The sequence below is a fragment of the Amphimedon queenslandica genome, unplaced genomic scaffold, assembly GCF_000090795.2.
Source record: "Amphimedon queenslandica unplaced genomic scaffold, v1.1 AMPQUscaffold_13493, whole genome shotgun sequence".
NCBI classification, from domain to species: domain Eukaryota; kingdom Metazoa; phylum Porifera; class Demospongiae; order Haplosclerida; family Niphatidae; genus Amphimedon; species Amphimedon queenslandica.
In genome coordinates, this window is record NW_003546271.1 from 103,893 (window position 1) to 116,526 (window position 12,634).

The 12,634-nt window shown below is 36.1% G+C and overlaps 1 protein-coding gene and 1 long non-coding RNA gene across 4 annotated transcripts in view; both read right to left on the bottom strand.

Annotated features, from left to right (window-relative positions):
- Window positions 1-4,321: 4,321 nt before the first annotated feature.
- LOC109580401 (uncharacterized) lies at window positions 4,322-5,134 on the bottom strand. Of its 3 annotated transcripts, none has more exons than XR_002184223.1 (5): window positions 5,087-5,134; window positions 4,957-5,038; window positions 4,761-4,899; window positions 4,561-4,630; window positions 4,322-4,509 (listed from the first exon to the last, which is right to left on the bottom strand). It is a non-coding gene; the product is annotated as an uncharacterized LOC109580401 (long non-coding RNA). The 3 variants fall into 3 exon arrangements; XR_002184224.1 differs by having other exon boundaries at window positions 4,957-5,041; XR_002184225.1 differs by lacking the exons at window positions 4,322-4,509; window positions 4,561-4,630 and adding an exon at window positions 4,675-4,705.
- A 1,556-nt stretch (window positions 5,135-6,690) lies between these two features.
- LOC105316821 (anther-specific protein SF18-like) overlaps window positions 6,691-12,634 on the bottom strand; it is a 16,277-nt gene continuing 10,333 nt past the window's right edge. Inside the window, exon 2 of the mRNA XM_011412033.1 lies at window positions 6,691-7,062. Coding sequence (XP_011410335.1) covers window positions 6,691-7,062 — 372 coding nt within the window. The remainder of the gene's footprint in view (window positions 7,063-12,634) is intronic.

Consider the following 12,634-nt stretch of genomic DNA (forward strand, 5'->3'; position numbering starts at 1 on the left):
CAAAAAAAGTGACACAAAATCCATGAAAAAAGCGCTGCACTGAATTAGCACGGAGCCAGTTAATACTATCCGGTTTCATTAACTGAACAGCAGGATATTCTAGTATGGAAATAGAAAAGAAATTTAAAAAATTATAAAGTAGGGTTGTCAAAAAGTAAAAGAAACAAGGGGGTTGAGTTCAACCATAATAATAATTAATACCGTAGGACAACTAATTTTCGCGAATGCTAATAAAAATTTTTATGGAAACGATTAGATAGTTGCTATGACAATTGACCACATGTTTACATTAGGAGGGAAGGTATCTCAGCTGTGAAAATCATTAATACAGCACTATGTTTGATGTATCTAGCTGTATTTATGGTCTTCATGTTTACAAAGATATATGGGAGCTTTGTATAGGTGAGGAGCTGGTGTGTAGCCCACAAATGAACAACCCTCATGACTGTTATGCAGTAGCTGTATGCAAGTCAGGTACCATAGTGGGACATGTCCCAAAAATGATGGCAAGGCTATGCTGGTTGTCTTTAAGCAAATCTAGTACAGTAATAAAATGTTTTGTGTAAAGGGTACTAGCAGGTTCTCGAGTGATTTGGTTCAAGGTGGTCTTGAGGTATTTTGCAGATTTATGTTTATAGGAGGAAGTAATGAACTAATTGCCAAAGTTGCAGATCTTTTAAGAAGCACTGATGGCAGTGTCTGCTCTAATGTCACTGAAGAACAGTACAATAAGTGTAATCCAATGCCAGTATTATATAATTGTGTTTGTTTTGTACATAGGTAAATTTTTTCTTTCTCTCTGAACAATATCTTGCTCTTCGGAGTGATGATAAAAGATCAATGGAATCTCGCTCTTTGGAGCGATGATAAATGATCAATAAAATCTCTCTGTTAGGTGTGCTGATAGAAGATCAATAGAATCTCGCTCTTCGGAGTGATAAAAGATGAATAGAATCTCTCACCCTTTGGAGTGATGACATTATGTACATCAACTATACACATAATTAAATTTATATTATTTGATACATCTATGCAATCACTGTATCTGCTGTAGTTTCATTTAATAAAAATAATTATTTTATGTATTAAAAAAATTACCACTTTTTATTAATTGTATTTTTGGGTGTCAGGACTGTCCCTCAACAAAGCTTTATTCTCCTCTTCTTAGTTGTCCTGCCTATTGCTCTCTATTGCTCTTTACAGTACCAGTGTACTGTTAAGTCCGCTCATAATAGTCAATAATGTTTTGATTTTTGGCACAATTATTTTTAATAAAAATGGCTGAAGGTTTGTGGCAAACAGAATCTGAGATGAATCTCCTTTTGGATGTAAGTATTTCTTTTGAAACTTACTTCTTCAGTTACATTTCTTTACTTGTACAGGATTAGATAGAGGATTCTCCACAAAGAGATGGCAATTCTGCCAATTTGCCACCGCCACCTGCTCATCAGCTTCCTCGTGGTCAAGCTGGTTCTCCTCTCCGGGGTGGTAGAGATGCAGGAATAGGTGGTGAAGTTGGTCATCACCACAATGATGTATGTGGTGGCGATGACAACCAAGCTGATGGAGGAGCTGTAGAGCCACAGCTGGGACGGGGAAGAGGCAGGGGAGTTGGACAATGTATGGGAGGTGGAAGAGGAGAAAGTAGGAGAGGTCAACAAGGACTAGGTTGTGGAAGGTGGAGAGGAAGAGGACAAGGAAGAAGGAGGGGATTTTGGAGCCAACGAGGCTGGTGAAAAGAAGACACCCACACAGCAAATGATTTGGAACTGCTCCTCGAAATACTTAGTTTCATTATAAATAATAGTAATAGACGTAATTACAGATATAGATATTAAGTTAAAAATAGGCCTATTTATTTATTAATTTTATTTATTACTACTGTACATGTACATTATTATTATAATTCTTATAAACCATATTTTTAAGCCATATTTTAAGCCATATTTTTAGTTCTGTACTATAGTATTTTTTTTAAATGAAGTACTTTAACAGTACAATTAGAAAATTTGGAGTAAAATTTTGGAGACTTTGGTATAATAAATGTCCCTACTGCCTAACAAAGCTGTGGGCAGTACGCTTACTTCACAAAGGCATGTCAAATTGGGGTCCATGTATTGCCAAAAATTTAGCAGCAGCAGCATGCACAATTGTTAAAAGCCTTCAACACTTCAAATTTTCTAGCTATACAGTACAATTCAAACACATCATCATACATATAAATATAAAACATAATACACAAAATAAGTTCATCTTGTATCATCACTCTGTAGAGTGTGATTAATATTGATCTTGTATCATCACTCCGAAGAGCGTGATTGATATTAATCTTGTATCATCACTTCTAAGAGTGCAATTAATATTGATCTTGTATCATCACTCCGAACAGCTTGATTAATATTGATCTCGTATGATCACTCCAAAGAGCGTGATTATTGTTGATCTTGTATCACTCCGAAGAGCATGATTTGTTCATAGAAAGAGAGAAATGCATGTACATACATTATTCACACATCTAGTCTGAGACATTCTTACAAATACGTAAATCATACAATCCCATCACACATAACACACATTATAAACACAATAATTATATGTACTGTACGTAAATACATTAAATTTATATGCCACTAGGAATCTCCCTTCAATGAGTGAGATTTTACTTCTGGGCCCACCTTCCATCCCTAATCTTAATTCCATTATTATCAATAGAATCAAGAGTTTTATATTTTTTGTACTATGTACCACAACACTTTTGTGGTTTCATTACTACTATACTGTAATAATTATCTCTGACTTTCCCAGAAGACACATCATGATCAAGTGATCAAGTACGTGTATAAATTTGTATTCTTCTACATGTACATGTATAATAGATTATTATGTAACACATACGTCTGCCGATCTCAACCCATTTTTAATTATATCTGGATTGGCTTGCATATAGTTGTAAAACAATTGAAGCCATTGTGCCCCAAGAGGCTTCATGGTAGACAGCTTTTGGTGTAATGTCTGGCTAGGGTTTCGAGTGTTTTCAAAGGCTTCACATACTTTAAGTGAGTACCACTCCATGAACTTGTTCCTCATGAAGTCCTTGCAAGGTTTGTTCACCAAAATGTCCAATGGCTCTAGCCTATCGGTACAATTTGGTGACACATGTACCAAATGAATGTTATTTTCCATTAAGAGGTCATTGGTAGACTGGCACATCTGACCTTAAAAACCATCAAAAATGACCAAGGCTGGCTGTGGAGATGCGACACAGCTTTGTGGTATTTGGGACCTAATCTTCTCAATGTATGGCACAATGACATTAGTAATGTAGTCCTTCATTGTGCTTTCATTTGCCCAGTGGTTTTCAATGTGGGTAATGTGCCAGTCTGCTGGGAAAGTAACACCATTTGGGTGACAAGTAGAAGTTTTCCCAGTATAAATTAATTGGGTTGGTATAAAAAATCTCCACTGAGTCATGCTCCAAATACAGCGGTGATTTGTCTCTTATCACCCAAACCCACAATTTCTACACGTCTTGAACCAGATGGAGACATAGTCCAGGATGACCCAGGCACAACAGATATTCGTTTCTGGTCCTAATTGATTGTCAATTGACTAGGAATATCCTCCACTCCCGCTGCCATCTCTATATCGGAAAGGAAATTTTGTTTTAAACATTCAAAGGTGTCACCAAGTACATGGACTTCTGCTGAACCTCTTCGTTTAACAAACTTCATCCAATGCAGAATTGATTCTGCCCAGTGTTTTGTGAGGTTCATTTGGCCACCAAATTCCTTAAGAGTTTGTTCTGTCTCATTACGACACCTTTACCAATTGCAATGACAGTTGATTTTATCACAACTGCTCCATTGTTTTACTGTGCCCTGATGAAGTCCTGTACTTCACGGTCCTTGTCTTCCCCAAGGACAAAGGACCTACCTCGCCTTCCTTTTGGCAGTGAAGTTACTGTGGAGTCTTCATTGTCACAAGCCTCTTCATATTTTCTCTTGATACCCCTCACAGTGCTCTCATTAACTTTATTTTATTTGGCAGCTTCAGTTTTACCATGCTCAATGGCAAATGCACTAATAGCAGCACGTTCTTCATCTGTTAGCTTCTTGAAAGGAACTCAACCTCCTCGTTGCTGCAAATCATTGCCGGCCAAGATGCTAAACTAACCACACCTATTAAAGTCAACAAAACACGGGTGTTTTAACTGGACATTTAGTTTATAAATAGAATAGTTGCGGTAGGTACAACATTGGTTAGTGAGGTGTGACCATTAATCATCACAAAAGAGAAGAGTATTGCTAAGGACATTAATATAGCACTCAAAATGACACATGAATGATTGTTAGAGAAGCTCTGTTGCCTTTGTGGTAGAAAAAATAGGTCAGTACAGAGTGTCTTGCTGTTTCACAAAGTTCAAAGAACCATTGCAAGAAGAATTTGCAATAGGTATCTAGCAGAATAGTGACGAAGTCCATCCAAAGTGGTTTAGTGATTGATGCTATGCTATTTTGTAGAGAAAGATAAAAGAGCCAAGGACAGAAGAGTAATGCTTACTTCTATTAATCTAGTAGAGTGGAGGGAGCATACAAATGAGAGCTGTGAGACATCAGACGTGCCAAAAGTACTAGAACGAATAAAGGTTGGGAGGTGGAATATAGGGAGGGGAGTGGGACGAATAGAGGAAAAAAGAGAGGAAAACCTTGAATAAAGTAGTTTCCATGGCATTATTGAACACATAAAGAAAATAGAGTCACCTTTGTAATATAACAGCCCAGACTTCTTTACTTTCAAATAAGTAAACCTCACTAAGGAATTATATACATGTAATATAGTTGTCAAATCTATTAAACTATCCCATTTACCCATTCAACCTCTTAATGTCACTCTTGAACTCTGTTTTAAAGAAAAGAAAGGCAAAAGCCCCTCCCTTAAGTACCTGTCCATAAATACCTTTAGCTCCAGGTGGCCACATACCGTTACACAGTTTACTCTGGTATGGTAACAGACAAAAACGTGGCAGTACAGCAACAGTCTACTTGTAAAGGGGTTACATAAGGCTACCTTATGAGTAGTTCCTTACTTCAGAGAAAACCTTCAGTTAGCTAAAAGACTCATGTGTAAGTTCCACCCTTTTTCATCCATAACTTTTGACCAGAAAGTCTTAGTAACATGGAACAAGAGCTACTTGAAGCTCTCGTTTTGCTAAAACAATTAGACTCCATTTTGACCCTGTAGCTCCACCACAAGATAGTAAAAAATCTATTTAAAAGGTTGTTATGCACAGTGTCACCATGGCAACCATAAAATTTCAAAAATTTTTCTGCGGAAACTAAATGTCCATGAATAATTCATTCGAAACACCCGTGAAAATGGGTTGAAAGTCCAGAGATAAGCAGACGCAACTGAAGAAAAGACCTAGTTTTAGCAGCTTCAAAGAGACCAACGATTAGTAACAACAAGATGAACACTACAGCCAGGCGCTCTACTTCAAAATCATGTCCTTTTCAATTAAAATTGCATCTCTATATGTATGGTAATTATGGTTGCTGTTGGTTAGCATTTGCAAAAATTAGTCGTCCTACGGTAGTTCAATTAATAATAATAAACATGAATTTAAAAAAAATTAATTCAGTCATATAATAATACAAAAATTTGAAACCCTACTTTGCAGAAAATGATGATAGACAGACCACAACATGAATAGAATTTAAACTATAATTATAACTCTGTATCTATCGATTGCTCCACTACGTTACTACGATGTAAATTTTCTTGATAAATATAAATAAGACTCTTTAGCTTGTATTGATTAACTAAATTACTGTCATCACAATTTAAAAATCTAAATTATGGATAATAATTTGGCTTATGCATTCTTTAATTTTGTAACTAAGTACAACATCAAAAAAGTAAAATGTTAATGTATGTTCTTTTTAAGGAATTGTTATTGGAATCGCTACGCTTGTGTAGGCTGGAAGTAAGCAGTTTGGTTATCATACCTTCACTAAAGTTTGTCATTTTAAAGCCGGAGCAATACTACTACATAAAATTCTGCAAAGTAGGATTTGAAATTTTTTTTTAATTTTTATGTATAAATTATTCCTTTATTAATTAACGTTTACTATCATTAATTGGACTATTAATTATTATTATGATTGACTAAACCCCCTTGTTTCTTTTATATTTTGACAACACTACTCTTATTTAATAGAAATTTTTTCCTTTTCTTGTTTCCATGCTTTTTATTGAACTTCGTTAATTAATAATCCTTTTTATTGATAATTATAATTTTTTCCTTAGGCATCAGTTCATTACTGCTAGGAAAGAATTTTGAAGTAAGAACCATAAGAGTTTACAGCATTATAAAAACAGCTGTGATACAATCATTATTTTTCAGTTTTTGCATCATTAATTGTATTCATAGCCTAGCTCATAATTTATTAATCATTATTGACAACACATAACATCAATTGTCTTTTTTTAAACAATTTCAGTTTACATTCAGCTTCGGTTACCATTTTTGCACTCAAATCTCTCAAACATTTACAGTTTTCTTGTGAAAAAGAAGCAAGTCAGTTCACTTATAAACTTACATTAGCTATCATTTTGTCATCTTATAGTTTATGGATTATGTGAACATCATAGAGGTCCTGCTCCACCACCACCACCAGTAGATGGTGGGCCTTAACCACCATCTGGAGGCCCGCCACCACCACCACAAGATGATGCTGGTCCTCCCCGTCCTCCACCTCCACCACCAATTCCTCTGCCACCTCCAGTAGCTGGAAGTCCTCCATTAGTTGCTGGTGGTCCTCCACCAGTGGCTGGATGTCTTCCACTCCTGGCTGGAGGTCCTCCACCGATGGCTGGAGGTCCACTAACAGTTGCTGGTGGTCCTCCACTTCTGGCTAGAGGTCCACCACCAGTTGCTGCAGGTCCTCTGCCACTTCCCCCTGCTGCTCCAGGACTCCATCCAGTTGGAGATGATGCTGCTCTGCAAAGGCATAGACAAATTGTGATATGGCAACCTCGCCAATTGAAAGACAAATTGTTGTACTATAGAAAAATGAAATAGAGAGATGGTTAATTGATATGCATGAAAAATGCAGGTTATAACTCAAAAAAATTTACAATGTTTCAAGAACCAGGAGAAAAGCCAGGGGCAAGAGGAATAGTTACGCTAATACAACAAAGAACTATAATTTTTATTAGACTTGTATGTACACGTATAAGTTAACTTTTTAAATTGAAAACTTTAGAAAAGTGAAATATCTTTAAGCGTAAAGCCAAAACAGAAATTATAATAGCAATGCTTAAAATTAGTGTTTGTTCAACAACGCAAAACAATTCGATACTTCAGCTTTAATATTGCTACCATACAAATACATGTTATGTACATTACTTAATTATATTAACAAGTAAAGTAAATGCTTACTGTGGCCATGGTTAATCAGGTAATCAACATTAATCATCAAAAAGAATCATAGCCTTTGATCATAATCTGTAACACAATAATAAGCCACTGGAACCTCACAACATTCTACATAAATCTTACTACATATTCCATTGCTAAGACAATGACAATGTGAAACATGGATGCAGTTGGAAACTTGTGCCTCCTGCAGTGTGGTACAATCATCAAACAAATATACAGTATGTAACCTAGAATCATAACCTATAACAAAGTACATAAGACATCTCACAATACCCTCCATCTTACTACATATTCCTATGCACAGTAGCATATAACCTATACCAATATAAACTGGCACCTCCTACCGTGTGATACAACTACTAATCTAGGAGCTGCAACAAAACATTAAGTTACATTCAATAAATAAATTTAGTTATAACAATTTAAATACAGAATTGCCTTTCATTATATTGCAAATTCCAAAAGTATTGCCGAATCAGAAAATCATTTCCAGCTGTAATTACCTGTAAAGCATAGTGATAGAAACAAATCAAAAGCAAGCAATGTACACTCACAGGCTAATATTGTATGTGTAGAAAATTTCAAGGGTATAAAATTTCGTGTTTTAGTCAAAAGCTCTCAATTCTTTAATTTTGAGGGGTTTAAGTTTCTCGCATTTGCACGTGCACTTGCATTGAGTCATTGATGTTCTCATGCTGCACATACATTTCCAAGGTATTAACTTTTGTGGCTGAGAAGTCACCGACAAATTACGAGAAATTTAATACATCACAACATTTTATACCTGTACAGTAATAACAATAGCACAAATAGTAATGGTGAACAAACTTTATTACCAATCACATCAAATTTCAAAATTTAGCACCACATTTTAGTCATTGTGCCAAGCAAGTACCTGTAAAATGTATGAATGTGACATACTAACTAAAAATGATAATGGTAGCATCTACAATGTTTCTGATTGGATCATACATGTATGTGCTTGCATGTATTTCAGACATAATATTGCTTACTAATGCTATCCTCAGTTAAGTTACTTTCATGACCTGAATCATTGTGTACATGAAGTATTTCCAATGTGCAAACAATATTTTTCATTAATGAGAACATGCACGTTACAACAATCATTAATAAAAGATGCACAACATCAGCTGGCAAGCATATAACATGTGCAAAGAACTGATGGCAGCATCATTCAAATGCACAACATCCACTGGCAGGCATTAACTTAATAATGCGCACAGCATTAATGGCAGCATTAACATGCATGATGACCATTATTATACATACAGAATCACTGCTTGAAAAATATTACATGTTTAAAAACAATTTTTAATGTTACTAAATAATTTTTATTGTCAGGACTTCAAAATTTTTTAGCACAGCCACAACCCATAAGCACCTCTTATTTGTAATAAACATGTAGTACAAGCCACAAACAAGATCCAGATTTCATAATGACAGTTTCCTCTCTTCCTAACCCTCTGTCCTACATAAATGATAGTCACACAAATTTGGATCAATGCCAGTACACCTCTTTCACACCCTCCTGTCCATTATAGCAACAAATAATCAATATTCACTGTCGTACATTGATAAATCTCACTTCCTGAATTGAGTTAGATCCCTTTGTACTGAGCAATACTGGGTGGATATGCACCACTGGTTTTCACACACACTCACAAATCATTCACATTGCACATGTACTGACAAAGAAGTCACATTAAACAACCAATGTTTTTAAGATGATGGACCTCCCATTCACCATACCAACTTTCCACTAACAATCAATGCTTAAGAAATATTAATGGACTTAACTGCTTGGAAATGATTAGCACCCACTTGCTTCAAATACAAAGAAGGTGTATTAGTATCACAAGGAATGTCATATAAAGTTAGGGTTCCACATCTAGGCCATCCAACAAAAGTAGCAGTAAGTGAAGTGAATATATGGATATACCTAACATTGCAGTAAGTGTAATAATCTCTGTGTCAGTGGCCTACACATAATTTCTATACATTATGGACTTATTAACGTAATCAGATCTGCTTGAATATCTGGTGGCACTTAATGTACTATTAAAAATTCTTCAAAGTTTGGCATATTGCTACATCACAGTTACTCAGGAATCTCAGCCAACAGATTCTACCTCTAGTTCTAGTTCTTCACTTCTAGATGACAAAGCAAAAAATAACAACTCCAGTCTAGTACAGCCAGAAGGAACACTTCCTAAACGATATGGAAGTGTGAATAGGTCTTTTCAATCCAGCTGGTATAAGGACTATATACTCCTGGCTTCAATAGTTCATATCAAAGGATTGCATTTATTGTCTTCCTTGCTGCTTTTTTAGTGTGAATGGGGATAAGTCATTTACTTCTACAGGCTACTCAAATTGGAATCGCGCTCGAGGTAAAGAAGTAGGCGTTCAAGTACACCAAATGTCATCAAAGCTTAAGGATGCTACTCTTTCATGAAGGCCAAACTACTTTAGCTAATGACTCTTCAATTGTTAATCAGTTGGAAGTAGGCATATTGAAGAAAGTAGAAAAGAACAGAGAGTATGTTAGGCATCTGTTGGAGGGATATTGTTTTGTAGCCTGCAAGGTTTAGCCTTATGTGGCCATCATGAAGTCCAGAATGCTAAAGATTCTATCAGTGTTCGCAACTTTAAAAGCATTGTTCAGCTACAGTCACGCCAAATTTCGCTTCTGCAACAGAGGATACAGTCTGGCCCAAAGAATGCCACACAGTTAGATCAAGATTACCAAAATAGCATGACATCAGTACTTGCAGGAAAGGTGATGGAATACATTGTTTCAGAGATTAAATCAGCTATTTACTATACTCTAAATGTTGATGAAACGATGGATATATCCAAAAGGGAACAGCTGGTGCTAGTACTGAGATATGTAATGGATGAATGTGTTTGTGAGGGACTCATATTATATACAAAATGTGATGAGCTAAATGCAGCTATTCTCACCTCTTATGTACTTGAAGGTCTACAGCATATCACTATTGATATCAAGGGTTGCGTAAGTCAGTGCTATGATGGTGCATCAGTGATGAGTGGTCACCACAATGGAGTCATGGCAAAGATAATGGAAAGAAATGGACAGCCTATCAATATACATTGCCACGCCCATCACTTCAATGTAACTCTTGTTCATTCCTGTAAGAGAGTACCTGCTGCATCTGATTTTTTTGCATTATTGGAACAGCTGTATTGTACCCCACAGTTTATTCCTCAAGAAGCAAACAGAGTTTCATTTTTCCAGAGAGACATGATAAGTCAAACTCAGTGACACTAGGTGGTCTTGCAGACATAGTTGAATAAAAGCTGTAAAGACTACTATCTCAGCTATAACAGAGACTCTGGAGGATATCTTAGAATACAGTGGTAATAGAGCCATAGAGGCTCGTAGATTGCTGTTTCAGACTAAGTCTTTTCGCTTCATTCTCTCTCTTATGCTCTTTGATAGGATTTTTGCTATTACTGCAAATTAGGGCTATAATTTAAATTGTTGTAATAAAAAATTTATCGGGGTGTAAAAATTGGGCTAAATTTACAAAAGCTTAAATCCTGGCAAAATCCGGCTTCACCCCATTTAATAAAATTTTAAAAGTGGTTATATTAATGTCAAAAAATGACACGTACAAAAGGAACTTTCATAACAGTGTTTAATTCTTAATAGTTAGCGAAGTGTCCTTCAATGTCCTTGTTAAAGTACATGACCAGTAGTGTATCTTGACTACTTCATGATCGTTTCAATGTTGGTATGTTATGCATCAAACTAAAACTTCACTCAACATCACAACTTCAAGTGGAAATACATAACAGTTGTATGACAGCAGCACTCAGGTAAGGATGCAGAACTTGTACACCAAGCCAATAGTCCAAAATCTTCATTTCTGGGTTGTCGGGAAGAGGCTCCTCAAGATAAAAATTAAATCCTTCTTGCTTTCTTTAGAAATTAAAAAAAAACATTAGGCTGAAGTCTTCAAAGATTTGTGATTGACTACATTTCAAAAAGGGTCTAAGACAACAGCACTTTTCCAAAGATGCTGTACTTCTCCTTCTACACTTCTAGCTGTTGTATCTTGCCATTTCTGAGCAAGGACATTCCCAAAATCAACCATGTCAGATTTTAGGGTAATGGCATCCTCCTCAAAAAGCATATTTAAAATAGAATTTGTTTCTTCACCTAAGGTAAACAGACCACATTATTGAGAAAATTCGGCTCGTAGATTAACACATATGAGATGATACATACAATGTAGGAGTGGTTCTTGTGACTCGAATTGTTTTTGAATTGGTGTATGGCATGTAAAACTTGTAGAAGAAAGGTCAGTTTAGCATACAGTAGTTGACGATGTAGTAAATCACTAAGCTCAGCAATGGCCTGAACCTTATCTGACTCTCGGGATGTTGGTAAGTCTATAAACATTAAGAGATGATGCCACAACGATTTCGTAACTTTAGCACATTCATACAGAGAATACCAGCGAGTTGGAACAATAGCAGTCGGTTTACACACTTTATCTTCACTTACACCATTACTGAGAGAAAGACTTCTAAACGATCTCTGAAGTTCGGCAGAATGCATTAATAGGGCTCCAAATTTGGTAAGTACCCTCCTGAGACTATTTATGGACTCAAAATGCATGGCTGCATCAATTGCAACATGCATGAGATGAGCGACATCATTGAACTGTGGTAGTTTAGGGTTATAAGCTGCATTGACATCTGAAGCAAGTTTCTTCATGTAGGCTGCTGAGTCTGTTGAAAGCCGTATCACTTCCACCCAATCTTTGTCTATGTTTTGTATGCCACGCGACAAAAGAAGGGCTGGTGTTGTACAATGGCAAGCTTTCATTAGAGTTGTATCTAAAAATACAACACATTTGCTGTTCATTGCAGAATCGTAAAATGATGCCAAAGTATTGACTGCTGGTCTTCCAATTACATCTGAAGACTCGTCTAAGATTAAGCTAAGTTTCTGATCTATCATTTTTTTCCTTGAGAAAATGCATGTGGCTTTCAAATATTCCAGGTAAGTACTTTGATGCAATCTGACAAGCACCAGGCATTGTTTTAGAGGCAGGACAATATTTACAAAGCACTTTGCTAATATGACTGTCAGCGTGGTGAAGGGGCAAACCAGAACATATCATAACACAAGTAAATTTG